Source organism: Pieris rapae, chromosome 9 (assembly GCF_905147795.1).
Source record: "Pieris rapae chromosome 9, ilPieRapa1.1, whole genome shotgun sequence".
Lineage (NCBI taxonomy): Eukaryota > Metazoa > Arthropoda > Insecta > Lepidoptera > Pieridae > Pieris > Pieris rapae.
The window spans coordinates 4,183,614-4,203,046 of NC_059517.1; the positions used below are offsets into that span (position 1 = coordinate 4,183,614).

At 36.1% G+C, this 19,433-nt stretch overlaps 2 protein-coding genes across 8 annotated transcripts in view; both read right to left on the reverse strand.

The window, feature by feature from the left end:
• Positions 1-1,057: 1,057 nt before the first annotated feature.
• Positions 1,058-2,402, reverse strand: LOC111001118 (lipoprotein lipase-like). The gene is made up of 3 exons (XM_045629585.1): positions 2,251-2,402; positions 1,623-2,029; positions 1,058-1,284 (listed from the first exon to the last, which is right to left on the reverse strand). The coding sequence occupies exons 1-3, from the start codon at positions 2,322-2,324 to the stop codon at positions 1,058-1,060; spliced, it is 708 nt and encodes a 235-aa protein (XP_045485541.1). The 5' UTR covers positions 2,325-2,402.
• A 4,382-nt stretch (positions 2,403-6,784) lies between these two features.
• The window catches only part of LOC111001106 (protein turtle), a 41,825-nt gene continuing 29,176 nt past the window's right edge, over positions 6,785-19,433 (reverse strand). For 2 of the 7 annotated variants that reach the window (XM_022270815.2, XM_022270814.2), the window contains exons 3-17: positions 18,491-18,633; positions 17,033-17,179; positions 16,473-16,608; positions 16,032-16,273; positions 14,763-15,033; positions 14,091-14,351; positions 13,722-13,792; positions 13,311-13,502; positions 12,708-12,929; positions 12,216-12,324; positions 11,480-11,563; positions 10,707-10,892; positions 10,125-10,352; positions 9,500-9,569; positions 6,785-8,566 (exon numbers count right to left, since the gene is read on the reverse strand). In XM_022270815.2, the coding sequence (XP_022126507.1) occupies positions 7,591-8,566; positions 9,500-9,569; positions 10,125-10,352; positions 10,707-10,892; positions 11,480-11,563; positions 12,216-12,324; positions 12,708-12,929; positions 13,311-13,502; positions 13,722-13,792; positions 14,091-14,351; positions 14,763-15,033; positions 16,032-16,273; positions 16,473-16,608; positions 17,033-17,179; positions 18,491-18,633 (3,338 nt within the window). In that variant the 3' untranslated portion in view covers positions 6,785-7,590. Of the gene's footprint in view, positions 8,567-8,697; positions 8,706-9,499; positions 9,587-10,124; positions 10,353-10,706; positions 10,893-11,479; positions 11,564-12,215; positions 12,325-12,707; positions 12,930-13,310; positions 13,503-13,721; positions 13,793-14,090; positions 14,352-14,762; positions 15,034-16,031; positions 16,274-16,472; positions 16,609-17,032; positions 17,180-18,490; positions 18,634-19,433 lie in introns of all 7 variants that reach the window. The other 5 variants (XM_022270817.2, XR_002600462.2, XM_022270816.2 and 2 more) reach the window with 5 other exon arrangements.

Here is a 19,433-nt window from a genome sequence, read left to right on the forward strand (position 1 = left end):
ATATCAATATATAGGAAAGAGCGTTTCTCTCATTTCACAAAAACTATCAGGTTGGTATGTAAAATCCTTGGATCTTTTCTACAAACTACGAGATTGCGGATTTCACAGATGCGAAAAACGCGTCTTGAATTTGCCTTCTAGCCTCAACTTTCAATGGTTTCGAAATTTCAGAAAGATAAAGAATTCCAAATTTATTAGGGCACATTTTCAATAACAGACCGCGCAAGGTTGGTGGCTGTGGAGTCTCCTCCAACTTCGATTTTGTTCCTTTTGGGCCGTGGGGTTCAAGTGCAAAGGCGCTTAATTAAGATTTCAGTTGACACTTAGTGGATAACTTAATAGTACCGGTGTCCCCCAGAGCTGGTACTTTCCTGGCTTACTTTTCAACGAATAGGTATCGCAATACAGCGAGGAAATGCTGCCAGCATTAAAGGTGAACCACAGGGACCAAATTATTTAAATTGTTTTTAGATTTTCTGTTTTAAATTGGTTTTTATTTTTATAATTACTTTGTAGGTGAAGAAAATTGTAAGTACTGTATTGAACAACCAGCTAGACCACACACGGCCCAACAGACAAAATTACATTTTATTAATTCCCGTCCGAATGGTTTATAAACCTATAAGCTGGCAAAAGTACATAGACAGCAATGTTTAAATAAACATACTTTATTGAATTAAATCGAATATATCCATTAAAAAAATTGTCCTTGCCATACAAAACACCAATTTCATAAAGACCTAATATACAAGTATGCTCGACTTGTATTAAACATCAGCAAATTTTGAATGATTGCTTGTATTCAAATAGTATTTGCCTCTAGCAGTACTTGAAGCAGGCAAACCCATGCTAACTGCATTGTCCTTGCATTTGTCGTTTTGAAAGTCGTCCCAATTATCACATGGGTAGGATAAAAAGCCTGTATCCGGTGTGTAGGTTATGGATTCATCGAAATAAACGCATGCTCTTCCGTGACTGCAAGCCGTTTCTGAAGAAAATTAATTTATATTGTAATATAACTATGGAATCCTATTGGGTCATAAAGCTGGTCTAGAATCTAATAAGATGCTACTATCAAATATAAAGTGAACTCGCCTTTTTCACATCCCGGCTGTATTTGAGTTCCTCTATTGGGGTAGAAGTCAACATGCCCATAATTTCCTTTGTACCCATAGGTACCTGCCGCCGAATGTATAATATCAACGAAGGATGCGTCACTTTTTTCTAGCGCATAATCGTTAGGCATTTTGGGTAGTTCAAACAGAGGTCGTGCAGGATCTAAGCCTTTAAAAATACGTTTGGGTTATATTGATTGTTCCGAGCGTTTAATTCCCATAACAAAATATTTGAACTATATTTACTGAGTAAAAAGACGTTAATGACTTGGAGCGAAAAATCTACTTACACAAGCTGTGCAATTTAATATTTCTATACTTTTAGTTCAGCCATTTTTTACATAGGTCAATGATTTAAGCATGAAAACAAGGGAGGGGGACACTTTGATGGCAAGTAATTCTCTGAAAAGGGTTGGTCAAATGCCTAGATACCCTTTTACCATATTATAAAAAAAAAATTAAGCTGATACAATATATTTTAATAATACATAAATAAAATATTAATACCTGTAATCCGTGGAATTGAACCATTTGAAAACATTCCAGCGTAACCCATAACTTGTGCACCTAGACTGTGTCCAATTAAATGAACATTTTCGAAATCGATTTCGTAAGTTTCCGTTATAACACTTAATAATTTGGCAACGCGTTTCCCAACGTATCGAGTGCTTAAAGCTGCCCATGGATAGAACTTATTTTTCGCCAGTTCACCCCAGTCAACGGTAATGACATTCAAATCATATTCTTTGAGGAATGTAAACTTCATTTCTTGTACCCAATTAACTTTGTCCGTTGAAAGCCATCCGTGTGTTACAACTTTAACATCTTTAGTTTTATCAAAGAAAGTACTATTTATACTCGATTTATTGTTATTCTTCTCAATAATAAGACTTTCTGCTGTTTCGATATTATTTCTGAAAAAAATGTAGCTTTTATAGTGCCGTACTAGCAAAGTAACTAACACAATATTCGCAGTTTTACGTAGCTTGACAATTCAAAAACCCTGCATCTTAAACTGATAATTTCAAAATATCGTTTTAGTATATCTACAGCCTATCGACGCGACCACGTCAACTGGTCACAACACGATTGACTAATATAATACTATTTTATTATTTAGAGTTCTCATACAAACCTTGTGTATAGATTAAAGTAGGCGTCACCAAATCGCATGCCTCCAGTTGTTTGAGGAATCCGAGAAAAGTTCATTATGAATCTAGTATCGTTATCATCAAAGTAGTACAACCATTCGTCACCATATCCAGGACCGTTATCTTCACAACTGGCGTAGAGCCATACTGCAACACGTGTTCAAATTAGATGGTTTAAGAAAACTTATTACACTTAATTCAAATTCAACATCTTTTTACGACGGTTGTGACGAAAGTTGATAGATATATAGGCTATAGCAAAGACTACCGTGCTTATTGCAATTCGGCGATGTATTAAATTGATTGTATTAAAGAAATGTAGGCTTTATTTGTAATAAATTACCTACCAAAAACCAGTATTGCACTAATAAGAAACATTTTTTCACGTCGTATAGACATTTTTGTTAATTAAAGACTAAGTAAAGCTCTATCAAAACAACAATCTTAGGAATACTGTTCAAACACAGGTCTTATAGTCATTGGGTACCTACCGAAGGAATTCTTCTAGCAAGCTTCCGGCATGAGAAAAAAATTGGCTAAGACAGTGTTGGTTGCAAAATAATATTTTGCTTGCCTTTTTAAAATAATCGTAACTAGTTTCTAACCTAGTGTTCTCTAATATTTAATTAGTGCTTCATATTTATTAGAACTAACAAAGTCACACTGTCTTTGACTATAAAAACTTACGTTGAACGTTGGTGCTGATTCGTTTACAAAATTCTACTTATATTGGCACTAGTAAAATATATTTTCACTGAATTTATTTGTAGAGGTAAATTCAATTTGTAAAGATAATTAACATTATTGATTCGTAAATTTTCATGGCTAAAAAAATCAGTTTTAAAGCAGCAGCTATAAAATACAGTTTAGTGTCTTAACAACTCAATTACAATTATTGAATTGATAGCATTGATGGGAGTAGGAATTCGGTGGTCTCATGACAAAATGAGATCTTGGAAATGTCGTATAGGAGACAATTACTAATTAAAAATAGACATTTATTTAATTTAACCGGGATCTCTAAAACCTTTGGTTATCTCCTTGCAAGTTTCATGATATTAATAGGTGTTTTATCGGAAGGCTATGTTTCTTTATCTTTGGCCTCAAATGAATAGTTAAGGTCACTCGTAGTTAAAAAGCGTAGACTTAGAGACAGTCATGACGCTTTTTTATTTACTTCCTGGGCTAAATAAATGATGTTTGCTAATGATTTACTGTGAACGAATCTGTTGAGATGCCTCCCCACGTCTATATTGTTTCGGGAAAAATATTTCTTTATGCTAGTGTTAGTGTCAGGCAAGGGAAGACAGGCAGAGTCTCGCTTCATCACTTCGCTCAATCGGAAAAAAAATCTTTTACTTTGTGAGTTGTTGCTAACAAGGGCAAATCTAGGTTGGCCTTTGTAATTCGGTAAGTATGTACTGGAATAAATAAAACCACATTTCATATCATAGCAACGTTATTGTATTTTTAATTTTTTGAATTGAATCCTTTGTGTGCTTACACAGTAAACACTGATCTCAACACTTATAACTAAAAATATTCTAAAAAGAAACAAAATCAAGGCTGTTTAGATTTATAAAATCGTGTCTTGTGCATAATCTTATTTCAAATAAGGCGAACACAGGCAACGTGGGTACTGGAGATACGTATTAAAATGTGCTGGGTATGATAAGTCAAAGTTTGGAATACATTACTGTGCTGACATAATGTGCATTTGCCTTAAGATTTTAATATTGGGTGCTTGCCTTGTATCACCATTACGTTTGCCAATGTGCACATAATCATTCACTTATTACTTTTAAAGAAACTGGTATATAATATGTTTTAATTACATTACTCTAATATATTGCTATCTTTTCACTTTAGTCTAAAGAAGTCGTCCAACGCGTTTAGAGATTTTATTGAGTCCCTCTAAATAAATCAGTTACATACTAGACATACAGAAGCATACAACTGATTGCAACAAATTCAGGGTTAAGACGTCACGAAATTTGTTTTATTACGACAAAGACTAGATATCACATGGATTGAGCCGTGTTATCTTACTACATATTGGTGGATATTTTTCTACATACAAATATGTTTCATATCGACATTATTCTGCAAATGTTATGTTTATAGATGTAGCAGAAAAAACTGATTGCATAATTTCAGTTTTCTCTTATTAATTTAACTCTAGCTTTCTAGGCACGTGGTTACTAGAACTGTTAATTTAATCATTTTATTTTTATTTGCATATATATTTATTAACTGATTTTTGACGTCAATGGACCCAATATGAACTGTACTCCTATTTCACAAAATGAATTGGTGTTTTAGTTTACGTCAGATCTATAACCGACTATTGTCGAAAAAAATGCAAGATAGTGAACGTCTTGTTTGCGCGAATAAAATAAATAATTACTTATATTGGTATAAGTTATTTCTCTAAGTAATAAAACTTTCTAACAAAGAAATCAAGCATACGAAACATTAAAATAAATAATAATTTATGTCACTACCTTGCTATAAATTTTTCTAAATGTTAAAGATTTGCAAAAGATTTTAATTTACAGTTGGTCAGTCGAAAAAATTGAGCATACATTATATTTAAAATATTACATTTAATTGTACCGAACGGAGAAGTTATTGCACATTCTGACACTAACAATCTAAAATGGCGGCGGGCTTCACCCACTAACGTAACCAAACAAACTACTGTGTCGATATACCTCAGCTTAATCTAGTTGCCGGCAGTGACCTGAGTGATGATGCATCCGTGTTTTAGACATATATGAAGGACGCCAAACAGTCTACATTTTCATAAAAGGGTTATTTTTTTTTCGCTATACATATTCAGATATTCAATACATTGTCGTTCGCTATCAGCGATCCAATTTGACGTTCTTGGTTATGGTAAATTCGGAGGGTATGTACGCACTACAGATCACTTAACAAAAACACCACGATTGTAAAGTTGCGGCTATATTAAAAGGCAAGAAACATACCATATGTTTGTAATTGTTTGCTCCTTTTAACTATTGCCAAGAGGCCAATCCTTTAATAATCACCAAGTGGCCAGATGTTCTTGTAGAACAATTCCTAGAGCTCTCATTATCAGACTGTACGTAATAAACCCGTAAATTGTTATGAAAACGTAGACCGTTGCGTTTGTTACCTCTGTGCTAACCACACTCGCGCGACGTACCAACTACTTACCACAGCTACCTAACTATTTTACGAGTAATTTATGTATCAATTTCTTTAAAGCGTACATTTTATACTTATTTCATAGGATTTTCTTAAAGATATTAATCGTTCTGAATATTATCCCGATACAAAAATTCGCCTAAAATCATTGTGTACACAAAACATCACTTATTAACATATAACGTTTTACACTGATACGAACTAAATAAACAGTCTTTTAGTTGACTGACAAAACTAAATAACATTATATCAATAACAGGTGGGATGGTTACAGGAACCTGGCGGTTGGGGAAAGAAATTTAATATAAAAACAATAATTTATAATGTGTATTCGTAGCACCTTTTTATTTGCTGAGTTCTAATTGAATAAGGTACTCGCTTTAAAGGTGGTTTAATAATTTACGAACAGTATACGCTAGTGCCGTACACGTAACGGCAAAATTCATCTGAACCTCATACATAAATATAACACAACACCTAAATAAATACGTGTATAATCTAAGGTGTCTTTACATATGTACAGTTCAAAAATTATATAAAAAATAACTAGATACGCAACAGATAAAAATTATAATTTGTACTTGGAAATAAATAACTTTATATAAAAATTAAACATCCGTTAACTTCTCAACTTACATATCTACCTACCTTTATTTGTGTTGTACATTATTTCCGTGTGTTCGACGCTGCCTGTACCTTGACCGTTTCATTTACTCAGTATAACAGACTGTATAGCTCTATTGCGAGTTTGACAAAGTTTTAAACGATATCATAAAATACGTCGGTGACAAATATTTGTAAACCATAATTTTACGCGAAACGAGGGCCACTGTAAGATTATTCATATAAATATTTTACGTCCTTGGGGTCTAGTCAAGAGGGCTTAACAGTAGTGTATGTAGAAAGTCGAAAACTAAATTTGTATGAAAATGACAGCTAGTAGTTAGTACCAACTGTCGACACTAGCTGTCATTTTCATACAAATTTAGTTTTCGACTTACTACATACACTACTGTTAAGCCGTCTTGACTAGACTCCCTTATTTAACGTTAATGTTTTATACTCTGTCAAACTAATCACAGATCACAGTGAAATAAATAACAGATTATCCCAACAATTGAACACGTAAATCACAAATATTAAAATTCTTCCAAAGGGTTTATAAAACGCGATACTTAACAGTATTGCACGTTTATGTCGTTATTATGATCGTTGAGTAGATATAACGTAAAATTTCACTGCGATCATGGAATCTTAATCGTTTACCTTAGCATCTGTTCGCGTTTGCTAAATTTGTCAAGCAAATTTTACAATTGCATACTTCCGTATACTACAGAGTAGTGTCGAACACGCAGTGCTATAGTATCGTATAATTAAAGTTAATAGTTACAATAATAACTACAATATAATGTGGGTATGAGCGGTTTCGTGGATGCCTTCCCGCTCATACCTAAAGCGTTTAGGTGAACGTAGCTTCGCACTGCCTGTCCGCCAACTTCGGCCTATAATTTAACATAACTGTGGCGACTTATTATGACTTATTTAATGTGTCTATTATCGCTCTCATTTCCAAATTCTTTGAACAATACGAGGTACACTATAATGACACATTTAAATAGTTATAAATAAGTATAAATCATTAATTGACATTTAAATCGCTTAGGAAAACAGACAGTGCGAGTAGAAACGCCACTGCATCCACATAGTTTATATGAATAAACATTTACATTCATATCATATGCCACTTCGTCGTCCCGTCTCAATTTCTTACCGTAAATAGTCTCCAGCGATGTTAAGTCTACTTTCGACCAAGGTGGGCTCACTTAATGCTAATTCGACGTCGTTACCTAACTAAATCAATTCAGTTTAGAAGTCAAGTTGTCACTAGCTATAACGGGCTTTGCATACTTTGCTTAGTTACCGCCAACTTGTCTCAAAATATTTTACACTATTTATCATGTCGCTCTACAGACAGGCTTCTAAAATCAACTCCGTCACGTCAAAATCGTACGTCGAATAATATTTATATGCCGTTTTCCGCTACAACGATTACTACATACGAATGAAGAGCGACATTCTAAACGCGTCGAAATAAATAGTTATCGGTGGGGAAGTAACGCTAGCCGATGGACTCAGCAAACGGTCTCCGCGGGCGCCGACGCAGGAGCGATCGGGGCGAGCGGAGATAGTGGAGAGAGCGCAGACACCGCTGAAAGCGGCGGCGGCGGGCCCAACGGTTCCGGAGAACGACGACGCAGAGCCTGCCGCTTACGGAACTCTAAGAATTCCTCCTTCATCGCCCTAACCCGCGCTTCCACGTCATCTCGTGCCTGGCGGGCTCGAGGTCGCTCCGGGGTGGAAGGCGTAGGCGTCCGGGTGGCACGGTCCCACTCGTAGTGCACGTCAACGGAGCCCGCGTCCGCCGCCTCGCCCGACTCGGGTCGCGGCAACGGCGCCGGAGGGGGCGCACGGTACGGCGGGGGCCGCCACTCCGCAAGACTGCCCGTCCGGCTGCTGCGGTTGTGCTGCGACGAGGACGCGTTCTTGCTGCCGAAGCCGCTTGACGACGAACGGCTCTCCGGGGAAGCCTCGTGTGGCGGCGGAGGGTCTGCCCCCGGACGAGGGCGCGCTTGTCGCGGGACAGGTCGCCACCGCGTCCGCTGCGGGACGGCACACAGCGCTCGCTCGCTGGCTTGGCGGGACTGCCGCAGAAGGAACGATGGCGGGGTCGGGAAGGAACCGTCCGCGGAGCTCGGAAAGGGGACCGAGCTGAGATCGGATATATGGAGTGGTGACCAAGGAGTCCAAGCGGGGACCCAGGTCGGCCACGGGCTCCAAGCCGTCCAAGGAGAGAGGGCGGGGGACGACGCACGAAAGAGCGGGGGCGCCGCGGCGGGCTGCAAAGGAGCGCGCAGGCGAGGAAGGAAGCCGCCGTCGTCAGAGGAGGAGGGGGCCAGGGAGGGGGAAGGCGAGGGCGGCGGGGCGGGAGACATGCGTCGAACGAGGCCCCAGTAAGGCGGCTCTTCGCCGCACCGTGTCGCCGGCCAGATCCAATTCGCCGTGAACCGCAAACATTGGACTACACTCGATATTCCGCTTTCTCTAAATCTGAAACACAATACAAGTCTTATATTGATTCACATTGAAATTTCTATGTTCTTCACTTACATTAACACACCACTACAAGTCATAGCTGACAGTTAAGTAAAAATCTACACCTAGACAATAAATCTACTGACCTGATTTCCTATGGAAGAGCAGCAGAACACATGAGAAAATTTAAGATTATTTATTTTATGAACTATAATAAAATACTAATTATTCTTTCAAACTATATACTAATTTCCGAACATACAAAAAGTATATTATCGTAACTAGACTGTAATACGGATTAAGGAGTAGTAAATAAAGTAAATTACTGTTGTAATGTAACTAAAGGTAGGATGGGGAGTTTGCTAATTTAAAAAAATAGTACCTAATTAAGTAGTTAGACGATAAACGAAGAAACCTTAAGTAACCCAAAGTAGATATTGAAAAAAGTTTTTCATTAAAAAAAAAGAGTGTCTGTACTTATTTATGTACACGCGTTAGAAGTTATACTTCTTTGGCGTATAGAAAAAAAAACCTAAAATACAGTAGTGATTAACGATAAATATTAAAATTAATCAAACAGATTTTATTTAAATAAATAAATAATTAGTAAATACTATCACCGTCGTATATGAAATTGATTTAAAAACACCAAAATAATATTTACATATTTATTCACACTGCTTAATTATACTGTTTTGAAACACGTGTTCTAAATAAGTATAAAAATACTTGAATATACAACTTGAACATATTTATCGATTTCAATGCCACCTAGACCTAGCTTTATGATGTCGAATTAGGTGTTGGCGTAAGCGCGCATCGTAAAAATTCACTCTCATCTTTTTTCATCCATCGCGCCAAAGAAGTATAACTTCAAAGAGATTTTTTAAGTAAAATAAAATGAGCTTAGAATAAATTGTGTATATATAATGTATAGTAGTAACTTACTTCTTAAAAGGCACTTGAGTGCTATCAGCGGCGCGCAGGTCTGTCAGCCGCGCGGCTACCATGTTGTATGCTGCAATCGAATTATTTCTGAACATTAACGCGTGCAGATACTGAGCACCTCGAAACACTCGGCCGCCACCCGCAACCGACACCAAATAAACCTCATGTTATCCGAACACCATATTGTCAACTTAAAAGCGATTTCTGAAGACATCGGAAGATAAATGTGATATATTTATTACATTCTATTTCTTGATATATGTTATAATTTTGTAGGATTGACACTTAAGATTCTTCTTTATTATTAAAATCTTATTGAATCAACTAATATTTTTCTTCCGATGAATTATACAAACGACACGAAAAAAATTTGTCTTTTAAATTGCAAGCACGTTTAACATGAATTGTTAGTAAATGTTATTCAGCTAATCCCAGCATATAATCACCTAAAGCGTAACTCCACACAAACCATAGAAGCCATAGCATGCAAACCAAAGTAGCAAGGATTGTAGCTTTATCACCGACAATATGGCAATTTGTTTAAAGGAAATTGTTTGAAGGGTCTAAGAGAACTAGCTATAGAGCGTCGGGAGCGAGCTAGCGGCCGCATCCCGTTAGGACTCACCTTTCTCCTGCTTGCGTCGCTTTCGTTTATTGCAAATCTTCACAGCACATACGGACAGTATTATGGCGACTATAAAAAATAATATCCCGCCAACAACGCCAGCTGTTATAGCTTTGTGCTTAACCCGCGCCGGGACCGCAAACCTTACTTCTTCAGAGCTTTCGTAACTCGTCGCCGAGTTGGCCAATATGCGGAAATAGTATGTGCGGCCTCCGACTAGGTTTTTTACTGGAAATAAAAATCGAAATCGTCAAAAGGTACATTATTAAATTTGTCCATTAAAATTATGACTACAAACAAATTTGCAACAATACGGAATAAAGGAAATTATCATCTATTTTTTTTATAGAACAGGGGGCAAACGGGCAGGAGGCTCACCTGACACTCTCAATACCAGAGGGCTCGCGAGTGCGTTGCCGGCCTTTTAAGAATTGGTAAAAAAAAATCCTTTTGTAACTAAAATATATCTATAAAGACAAAAACTAAATTCTGCATGATTTATTATTTTGTAATAATAATATCAAATACTATAAAAGTAATAATAGCAATAATATATAATAGTAGTATTTGAATGCTACGTACCAAGATAGCTAGTTTCTTCGGGGCGAATCTGACCACGATTGAGGGTCTTCCATTGTGCATCTGTTCTGTACTTGATGGTATAGTATTGAACTAAATGAGCACGGTCTAGTGGCGTTTGCCATGAGATCAAAAACCCATTGTGGACTTCTGTCACTGTCAAGTTTCGGGGCTGTCCAGGTTTCGGACCTATTAAAATATACAAAAAAATTTAATATGTGGCTTAAGCCGAAATAACGGCTTTACATACTAATCGAGAGCTTCTCGGGAAGTCAGCTGACGCTAACCGTGGTGCTTAGCTTAACTTGTGACAGGTGTTACTTAAATCGACGTGAATTGGCCAATCGGAATACAGATGATCTCACTGGCATACAATCTTCTATTTGAGAAGATTGGGCAAGCCTAGCTCGGCTAGAGCACCATACAATATTCTTTTTCTTAATTAGCTTTCGGGCGGTCTGTTGATGTCTCGACGAGTATGTTAAGCCGTCAAAATATATAAAGCCGTAAAAACGATTTAAATAAGATTTGGAGATCGAAACTAAAATAAGGTTTATTCGATTCAGAAAATAAAAGCAAGGTAAAAATAGTAGAAACTTTTAAGCGAGTAGATATTAGTATGTTAGTCAAATGTGCACTAAAACATTAAATTAAAAATGCTAGGACCAAGTTTAACAAAATTAGGTCACTGCTATTGAAAATTTGTGACCTAATTAAAAATTGAAATTAAACTTGAAGCAAGGAGCATTGCAATAAATATATAGTGCTAAAAGTACCAGATCCCTCGGGTGCATTCTGAAAGATTTTTTCGTCTATCGGTCCCGCGGCTGTGGGTGTAGTCTTTGGTTTTGCGCCTACATCTACAAAAGGCAAAGTTACGTGGTAAGTTTTATACCAAAGTATCCCTTCTAGATTTAAAAGGTCTATGTTAGTTGACGATATTTAAGTATTGTAAGTTATATAAGCATTAGTAAGAGCCAAAGTTTTATACAAGAAAGCACATTACATACACCCGATTCCAGTTTGAAGACGTTTTTTATGTTTCCCGTGTTTATATAATATTAGCACAGGATCATTGTAGCAAGGTCACCAACATAATATGTCTCCGTCAACGGTTTTAACATTGTCTTTTTTACAGAAGAAATTATCGCAATTGAAACGAATTTTAATTTTAATAATTTCAGAATTACAGTAAATCCTGTTTACAAATTAGTAGTTAGTTTAGATAATACTACATATCATTATGTTAAATTTTGGATACGTAGATAATAAATCGTAACGTTATTTTAAGTAATACCTTATTTCGGTGTGACTGAAAGATTTTAATAAACAAGATTTTCAACATTACTTAACTTTAAGAAATATAATAATTGGCCAATGAAATAAAAAAATTCTTATGATTATGAATGTAATATTTGGAAGTTCCAAACGGCGACCATTACTTAACTTTGCTCCCCATTACTAGCTTGTAGATTAAATTAGGATAAATCAATATTAGTGCACAAAACATACCAAGTGTCCGTATTGTTATAGCTTTGCTCATCATTCCCTCTCCGATAGTATTCTTACTATTAACTTGAAATTCATATGTGGTCCCTGGCTGAAGCCTATTTATTGTAACCTGAGAAGTTAAATAATTTATAAAAAAATTATAATTAATTGTCCACAAATTAATTAATTATTTACCTTGGAGGCATTTAAATAGGTAAATAAAACAAAATGTTTACTTGATTTGATCATAAAATATTATAAATTCTCCGCAAGCTACACACAAATGTACGTCTGATGTCAATTACAAGGATTGAATTATTACCGATATATGAAAATAGCTCGTACTCACACACTTACAACAAATTAAAACACAAATTAATAAAAAAAATAAGTTCATATATTTATTCTTTACGCGTTTACACGAATTACTTACCAAGTTTACAGACATGTTGAAGAACACTATAGGAGTTTCTGCGATTAAGCTTACACTAAATATAAACAAAATGTTCTTACAAACGTAGCTCCAGATGGCGTAACAGGCACTTTGGTCCATTCAGAGAAACCCGCTTCCCGATACCAAATGGTGTAGTCCTGTTTATAGTCTGGTCCGCCAGCGTACCCTGGTTGCCATCGTAACGTGACCTGGAACTCTGTCGCTGTTCCCGAAACATTGTACGGTGCATGTGGCTGAGTACCTTCTATCACTAGCTGGGTATCAGCTACTATTGTTGCTACCTAGAGAATAAACTAACATGATACAGTATATGTAGCGGTAGTTTTATTCAACACGCTTAAGCCATAACACAACCTTTGTAGGGCTTGATATTGATATAACATATACCAGAGACAAAACACTTGCGTCACAGTCAGTTACAGAAGATGTTTTTTGGCTTTATCTACGTACCACTTTTGCCACCATTTTCAGGTTGACAAGACTAATTGTGGCGGTATAAAATTGTAGATAAACTAGATGTCTTTATTTAATATTTTTACAGCATATTCAGAAGTTCTTTAATAATATGACTCTGATGTAGTTATGACAGATCACATTTAATTAACGATATACCTACCGGCAGAATGCTGTTTGAAGTAATTATTGTAAAAAAACCACATTACCTCATTAGAAGCCACACATTGGTAGATCCCAAAGTCCTGACGCCGTAATGTGTCGATGGTGATATTCCCTCCTAGCGCCCTCACTCTACTCTTCTGCAGTGGGAGGCCATCTCTTCGTCTCCAGACAACGGTGGGTCGTTGAGTGCCTTCAGCCTCTTGAGCTTCGCAATGCATCTCCACAGATTCCCCAACCTACATACGTTTTCTTTACTATTTTGTACCAATACACATAGAAAAATATCTAGAAATATGCCAACACCAATAATGTTTCACTAGTGGTATGTACTTTATTTATTTTAATGCACTTAAATGACGTAAACATAAATTATTATTATTTTTTATTTAGGTTAAAAAATATCCATAAAAGCCTTTAAATAGATTTTTATACAAATGAAATTCAATTTTGTCTACCTTTCTTTGGTACAACGGTTCGGGCTCCACTGTGAACACTGGTGGCTTTCTGACCAATACTTCCATTGGACCTGAAACAACAATTCAAAAAATCAATATCTATAAGAAATAGGTTACGATAAATGAAAATATTCTTTTATTGAAGAAGATTTATACGATCATTTAGCTAGTTATTCTATTAAAACAAACTTTTTGCAAAACATTTACCAAAATCTAATACCATTTAAGGTAGGCAAAAAACCAATAAAAATATAATTAACTATTACCGATAACACAACCTCAGGTGTAGGTAGGGCTTACGTTTTCATAGCAATATTAACCGAGGATTCTAAGAGAGTTTTTGTCTCAATTCTGATTAATAATAATTACCGGAAGATCCTTGTGTCCCTTGTGCATTATATGGTGTGCAGGTATACCTTCCCTGGTGATTCTGATTAACTCTCGTAAACAGCAGGGAACCATTGTTCATAATGACAATGTCTTTTGTCTGATACGGCTCTAGAAGTCTCTTGTCCTTCGTCCACGTGACATATTGTAGAGGAGGATTAGCCTTTATGTAGCACTGAACAACGCCAGCCAGACGAAAAGGTAGATATTGGACTGTTGGTGTGAAAGTCACTTTGGCTGGATCTGCGAGAGATATTTGCTTAATTTTTAAAGTATCGTACGATCTAAAAATTGCTTGACTAAGTTACTGGTTATTGCAAAGATTGTCTATCCTTTAATTAGATACAGGCCAGAACATTTATAAAAAAAGTTGCATTATGACATTATAATATTACCTACGGGTATCTATATATACCATATACCTATCAATCTTAATTTTTTTTATTGATTAAATAACTGAGATATAAGTTATTGAGATAATTTAAAAAGTGACTGGCGAAATTTAAAATTCAATTAGTGTTGACTGCGCTATTTGGTTTATTACGAAACTCAAAACATCTCAAACCCACGAGAATGTGAGGATAATTATTCAAAAATTGTTGTGTTTGTATATATGTAAACATTTTTTTTTGTTTTGAATAAATGTAAACTTACACTCCACGTTCAAATATGCGGAAGCACTCTGTGGGTCTCCGATACCATTTGAGACCTCGCATAAGTACTGGCCGGAGTCATCAGCAGCTACGGGGTTAATCACTAAGGCTCCATCACGTCTGATTGTGACCCTTGTCTCCAAAGCCGCTACCTCAGCTACGGGAGCACCCTCGCGAAACCATTTAACAGTCACATTACCTGGTAAAGCTTTAGCCTCACAGGAAAACTGGACTTTTTCCCCTTCCAGCTTTGTTTGGTTTGTTGGCGGCATCTAAAATTAACAAAATCATTTGTCTCGTGTATGTGACAATCTAGTATTTGAATGTTATTAAAAACAAAATGCTAAACTATGCTTATTTTAATTATATCGAATTTTAAGTTTTAACATTACAACTAAATTTTACATTAATTAATCTTACATTATAAATACGTTTTAAAATCAAGAAAATTGTCTTCATTTTATAAATAGTCAATTAGAAAAACTGCATGGATTAATGAGGTAATTATAAATTCACGTTGCAAAGTTTCCACTGCTTAATCGAAAAATTATTCCAGTTCATTGCATACCAAAGTATAAGAATTACACATTTTTCATTTTACGTTTTCATTAAATGCCAGTAAATGCACCTTCAACGAGCTTAAAATTTTGAATACTCTATTAAATAAATGCTATTTATATAATATAATAATAATTTTGGCCAATTTATACTAATATAGTGTCTCGAATAATTTGGTTACTGTAAAAATATACGAAACATTTTTCTACCTTACACTTTTCAAAGCTATATCTAGATAAATATAATCACAATATATTTATTTAAGGAGATGGAGAAAAGGTAGTTTACCGACAGTCTATATTTAATATTGTATGCCAAGAGTCATTTCTGCGCTCAATTATTTATCTAATTTCTAAATAAGAATTTGGGATTATCGAGTATGTTTTTGCCTGAGACTGATCTGTACAAAACCGTACTGATTTTTTTCACAGTTTGGTCTGACATTTCTCTATCTTAAAAATCACGTGGCACTCACTCTAAAGTAAGCTACCGCTATTAATAATTTATAAGTCTCTATTATTAGTGTTACCATTCGTGGATTTTCAGTACCATCAGAGTCATAGATAAGCATGTTCGTTTTATCACTCATATATTTTGATACTAAATTACAGACCTGTAACGCTCAAAATCAATCAACGAAGAAAAAAACACCATAATATAAAAACAAGGTAAGAGGGATGCAAACAGAACTTAAATAAGTACAAAATCTTACCGTGATAACAGCGCCACCAGCGATAATGACCCTGGCCGTATGAGAGACTTGGCCCTCCCCATTTCGTGCAATACACGTATAATCTCCGATATCTTCATGTCTGATGTTACTGATGCGGAGTTCGGTTCCATCGTTGAAGATGCCAACTGTTCCAGATGGTTCCACGGGGTTAGCGTCTTTGTACCATAGAATTTCTGGGGTTGGTGTGCCTTCTGCTTGGCAGTTGAGTATTATGGCATCACCTATTTAACAATAAGTACTTTAAGAACATAACTAATGCGAATAATATAGGATCTTTATCTAAAAGTTTCTATTGTTATAAACATTAGATTCTTCATTGCTTTCTGAGAGTAAATGGAATACTATTGTCACAGTTCCTTGTTACTTTTTTTAATAAAGAAAATAGTTTTAGGGTTGGTTTAAGTATTTCTTTTTTCTTACCTAGGTTAACGTATATGATCTCCTCCGGCGTGATAGAGAACCTCGGTGGGGCGTGCACGTCCAAATGGAACCACGTACCGTTTTTGTGCTGGTTTGGAGACCGGTTAAGGAATACCACCTTACATTCGTACCATCCCTGAAAAAAGTATATTCACACACGTCATAAAGACGAGTTCTAACTAGTAAATAACAAATATCTTGCCATATAACAATGTTTGTTTTTTATTTCACTAAGATGCAGTCTACGGCCGTGAACCTTCGTTGTGCATAAAGTATATATAATATATTTGCTGTTAATTTATCGTTCTATCCTATATCCTATCTTTGTAGAAACATTTTAATATTAAATGGATATTTTTATTTGTAGACATTAAAATTTAAATAAGGGTTAAATTAAATTAAGAAATAATTCAAAACAATGTAAGATTGACTTAATTATGACGATTTCGTTAGAATATTAAATGAAACAGGTCATTGTGATCCCATACAAAACCTTAACCTTAGGTGAGAGGTTAAAAATGTAGAAAAATAGTGGCATGATAAATTTGAGTTCTTCTTACCTGGTCCGATTCTCGTATATTAGTGAGGTTGAGACTGGCAGCGCCATATGGCGAGTCGGGTGCCACGCGCGACACTCTGCCCTCATAGCCCTCTCCACTATGCGTCGGGTAGCTCTCGTACCAGATGTATATCGGTATGTCCTGACCCTATACACACCGTCAATTGTTAACATCGCATAATCATCGGCGCGGTACACCTTCCGTCACCTAACTACGAACAATATCGACCACAACGCGCTCACTACATATATGTACAACAATGTCTTGTAGGAAGATGTCGAACTAAATACCAACAAAAACTAACTACAAGCATGCCAGTGTTACATAAGAATTTTGTACGTAAAGTTCGTATATTCACGTGTAAAACATAAGCTTGTGTCATGCCAACTGTTGTTATTACAAGAAACATGCGATTCGCCTTAAATACGTAATTTACACCATGTCAAGAAGGCAGATGTACATTGTGTCTTTACGCAAGTTGTTACTATAACATGCGTTAAGACCAATGTTCCGCCTAAGTGAAATGCGGAGATTTCTAAATTAGCAGATACAGCGTGGGTACAGCCCACAGCCACAGGAAGAGAGACAGTCAGAACCACCGCCAGTGCGCGAGGGAGTGCGCGTGCGACGTGTCAGCCTTTATAAGCTTTCGCCAAACATACTGCAAAGTCGAGATCTAGGCGGTAAGTTAATTGTCACATTTTTTATAGATTTTTGTATAATATCTTTTTATATTTTAATTAATTGGGATGAAGTGTATTTTTAAGCTATGTTCGTTTGTTATTTTTATTTATTTTGTATTTAAGGGATAAGAAGAAAAAAAACCTAAAAATAAAATAAAATTAGCGTTTAATATTACAGTTTGGCTGGCGATCGCATAAGCAACGTGCTCCCATTTGATCGAAGAGAAATCGGTGCGACCAAAACAATTGAATTAAAATAATAAAAGTAAGATGCGATAGTGTTGTGTGTTTTTTGTACGGGGGGGGGGGGGTCTGCTGCTCTCTCGGACACGTTTCTAAGGTCTTTGTCACTGTGGTGTTTTGTCCTATAAGTGAGCGACGCGACAATCAATACGTTGAAGATGCATCACATTGCTGCATACAAACTTTACCAGGATATTTATTTGTTGTTTAAATTAATTATAGTAAATTTGAGTTAATTAGAATGATACTATTAAATAAGATGGTCGTGTAACTATTTTATGTTATTGAATTATGCTTGGTATGATTAGAACTGGTCAAGTTTGCATGCACCATAAGGCATGCGCGGGGCATCGGGATAATGGACAAACCCGGCCCGCGTTACTAGCACGGTACAATACGTGTCCTTTGGACAAGCATAAGATATACTTTACAGGCTGCGGAGTGCCACGACGCCACGACCTTTACTGAACAGAAATACACACACGAAAGATGAGCAGCTTTGTAATGTAAGAGTGGAGTGTGACCGTCATACCGTTTCGCCTACCTTCTTCTCCCACTGCAACACGTACGGGACGGGGACATCTTCGGGGAAATCCACCTGGCAGTTGAACACGACACTCTCACCAAGGATGGCCGTAATGTGCACGGCATCTTGGTGGTCTTGGTGGCAAGTTACTATAATATACAGAATAATGATACTATTAAACCACCACTCTGTGGAACCAGCTGCCAACTGAAGTATTTCCGAACCAATTCGACTTAGGGTCCTTCAAGAAAAGAGCGTACCAATTCTTAAAAGGCCGGCAACGCACTCGCGAGCCCTCTGGCATTGAGGGTGTCCATGGGCGGCGGTATCACTTAACATCAGGTGAGCCTCCTGCCCGTTTGCCCCCTGTTCTAAAAAAAAAAAAAAAAAAAAAAAAAAAATGAAGTTGATATGAAACCGCAAATGTTTAAAATATTATCGTGAATCGGCCATATAAAAATAATAGTTTATTCTATGATATTCGGGACTCCATAAGTAGCTAGTAACTTAAGTTGTGTTAACAACACACATTAAGTAATATACACATACATATTTTACGTATTTAACCAGAGTAAACAACATTGTATCTACACCACAGGAGTTCACGAACATAATCACTATTAAAAAAGAATCTATTAAAGATGATTTGGAATATTGAATAATTCTCCAATATTGGATGTTTTTGACAAAACTAAGTTTGAATCTATTATATAATTTCTTTCTATTCCTGTATTTCCTTTTTATCCTTATGGAGATTTAGAATTATCAATTACCTATACCTTCATGGGCCGATTTTTGTAAATTTAATAGTCATAATCACACCTTTACTGAAAACGACAAGGCACAAGGCCCTCAAGCTTATATAGTAATAGGTAAAAAAACTGGTACTTCTATCTATAGACAGAGTAGCAAATAATGCAGTCCAAATAGACCTATTGACCTATATAAA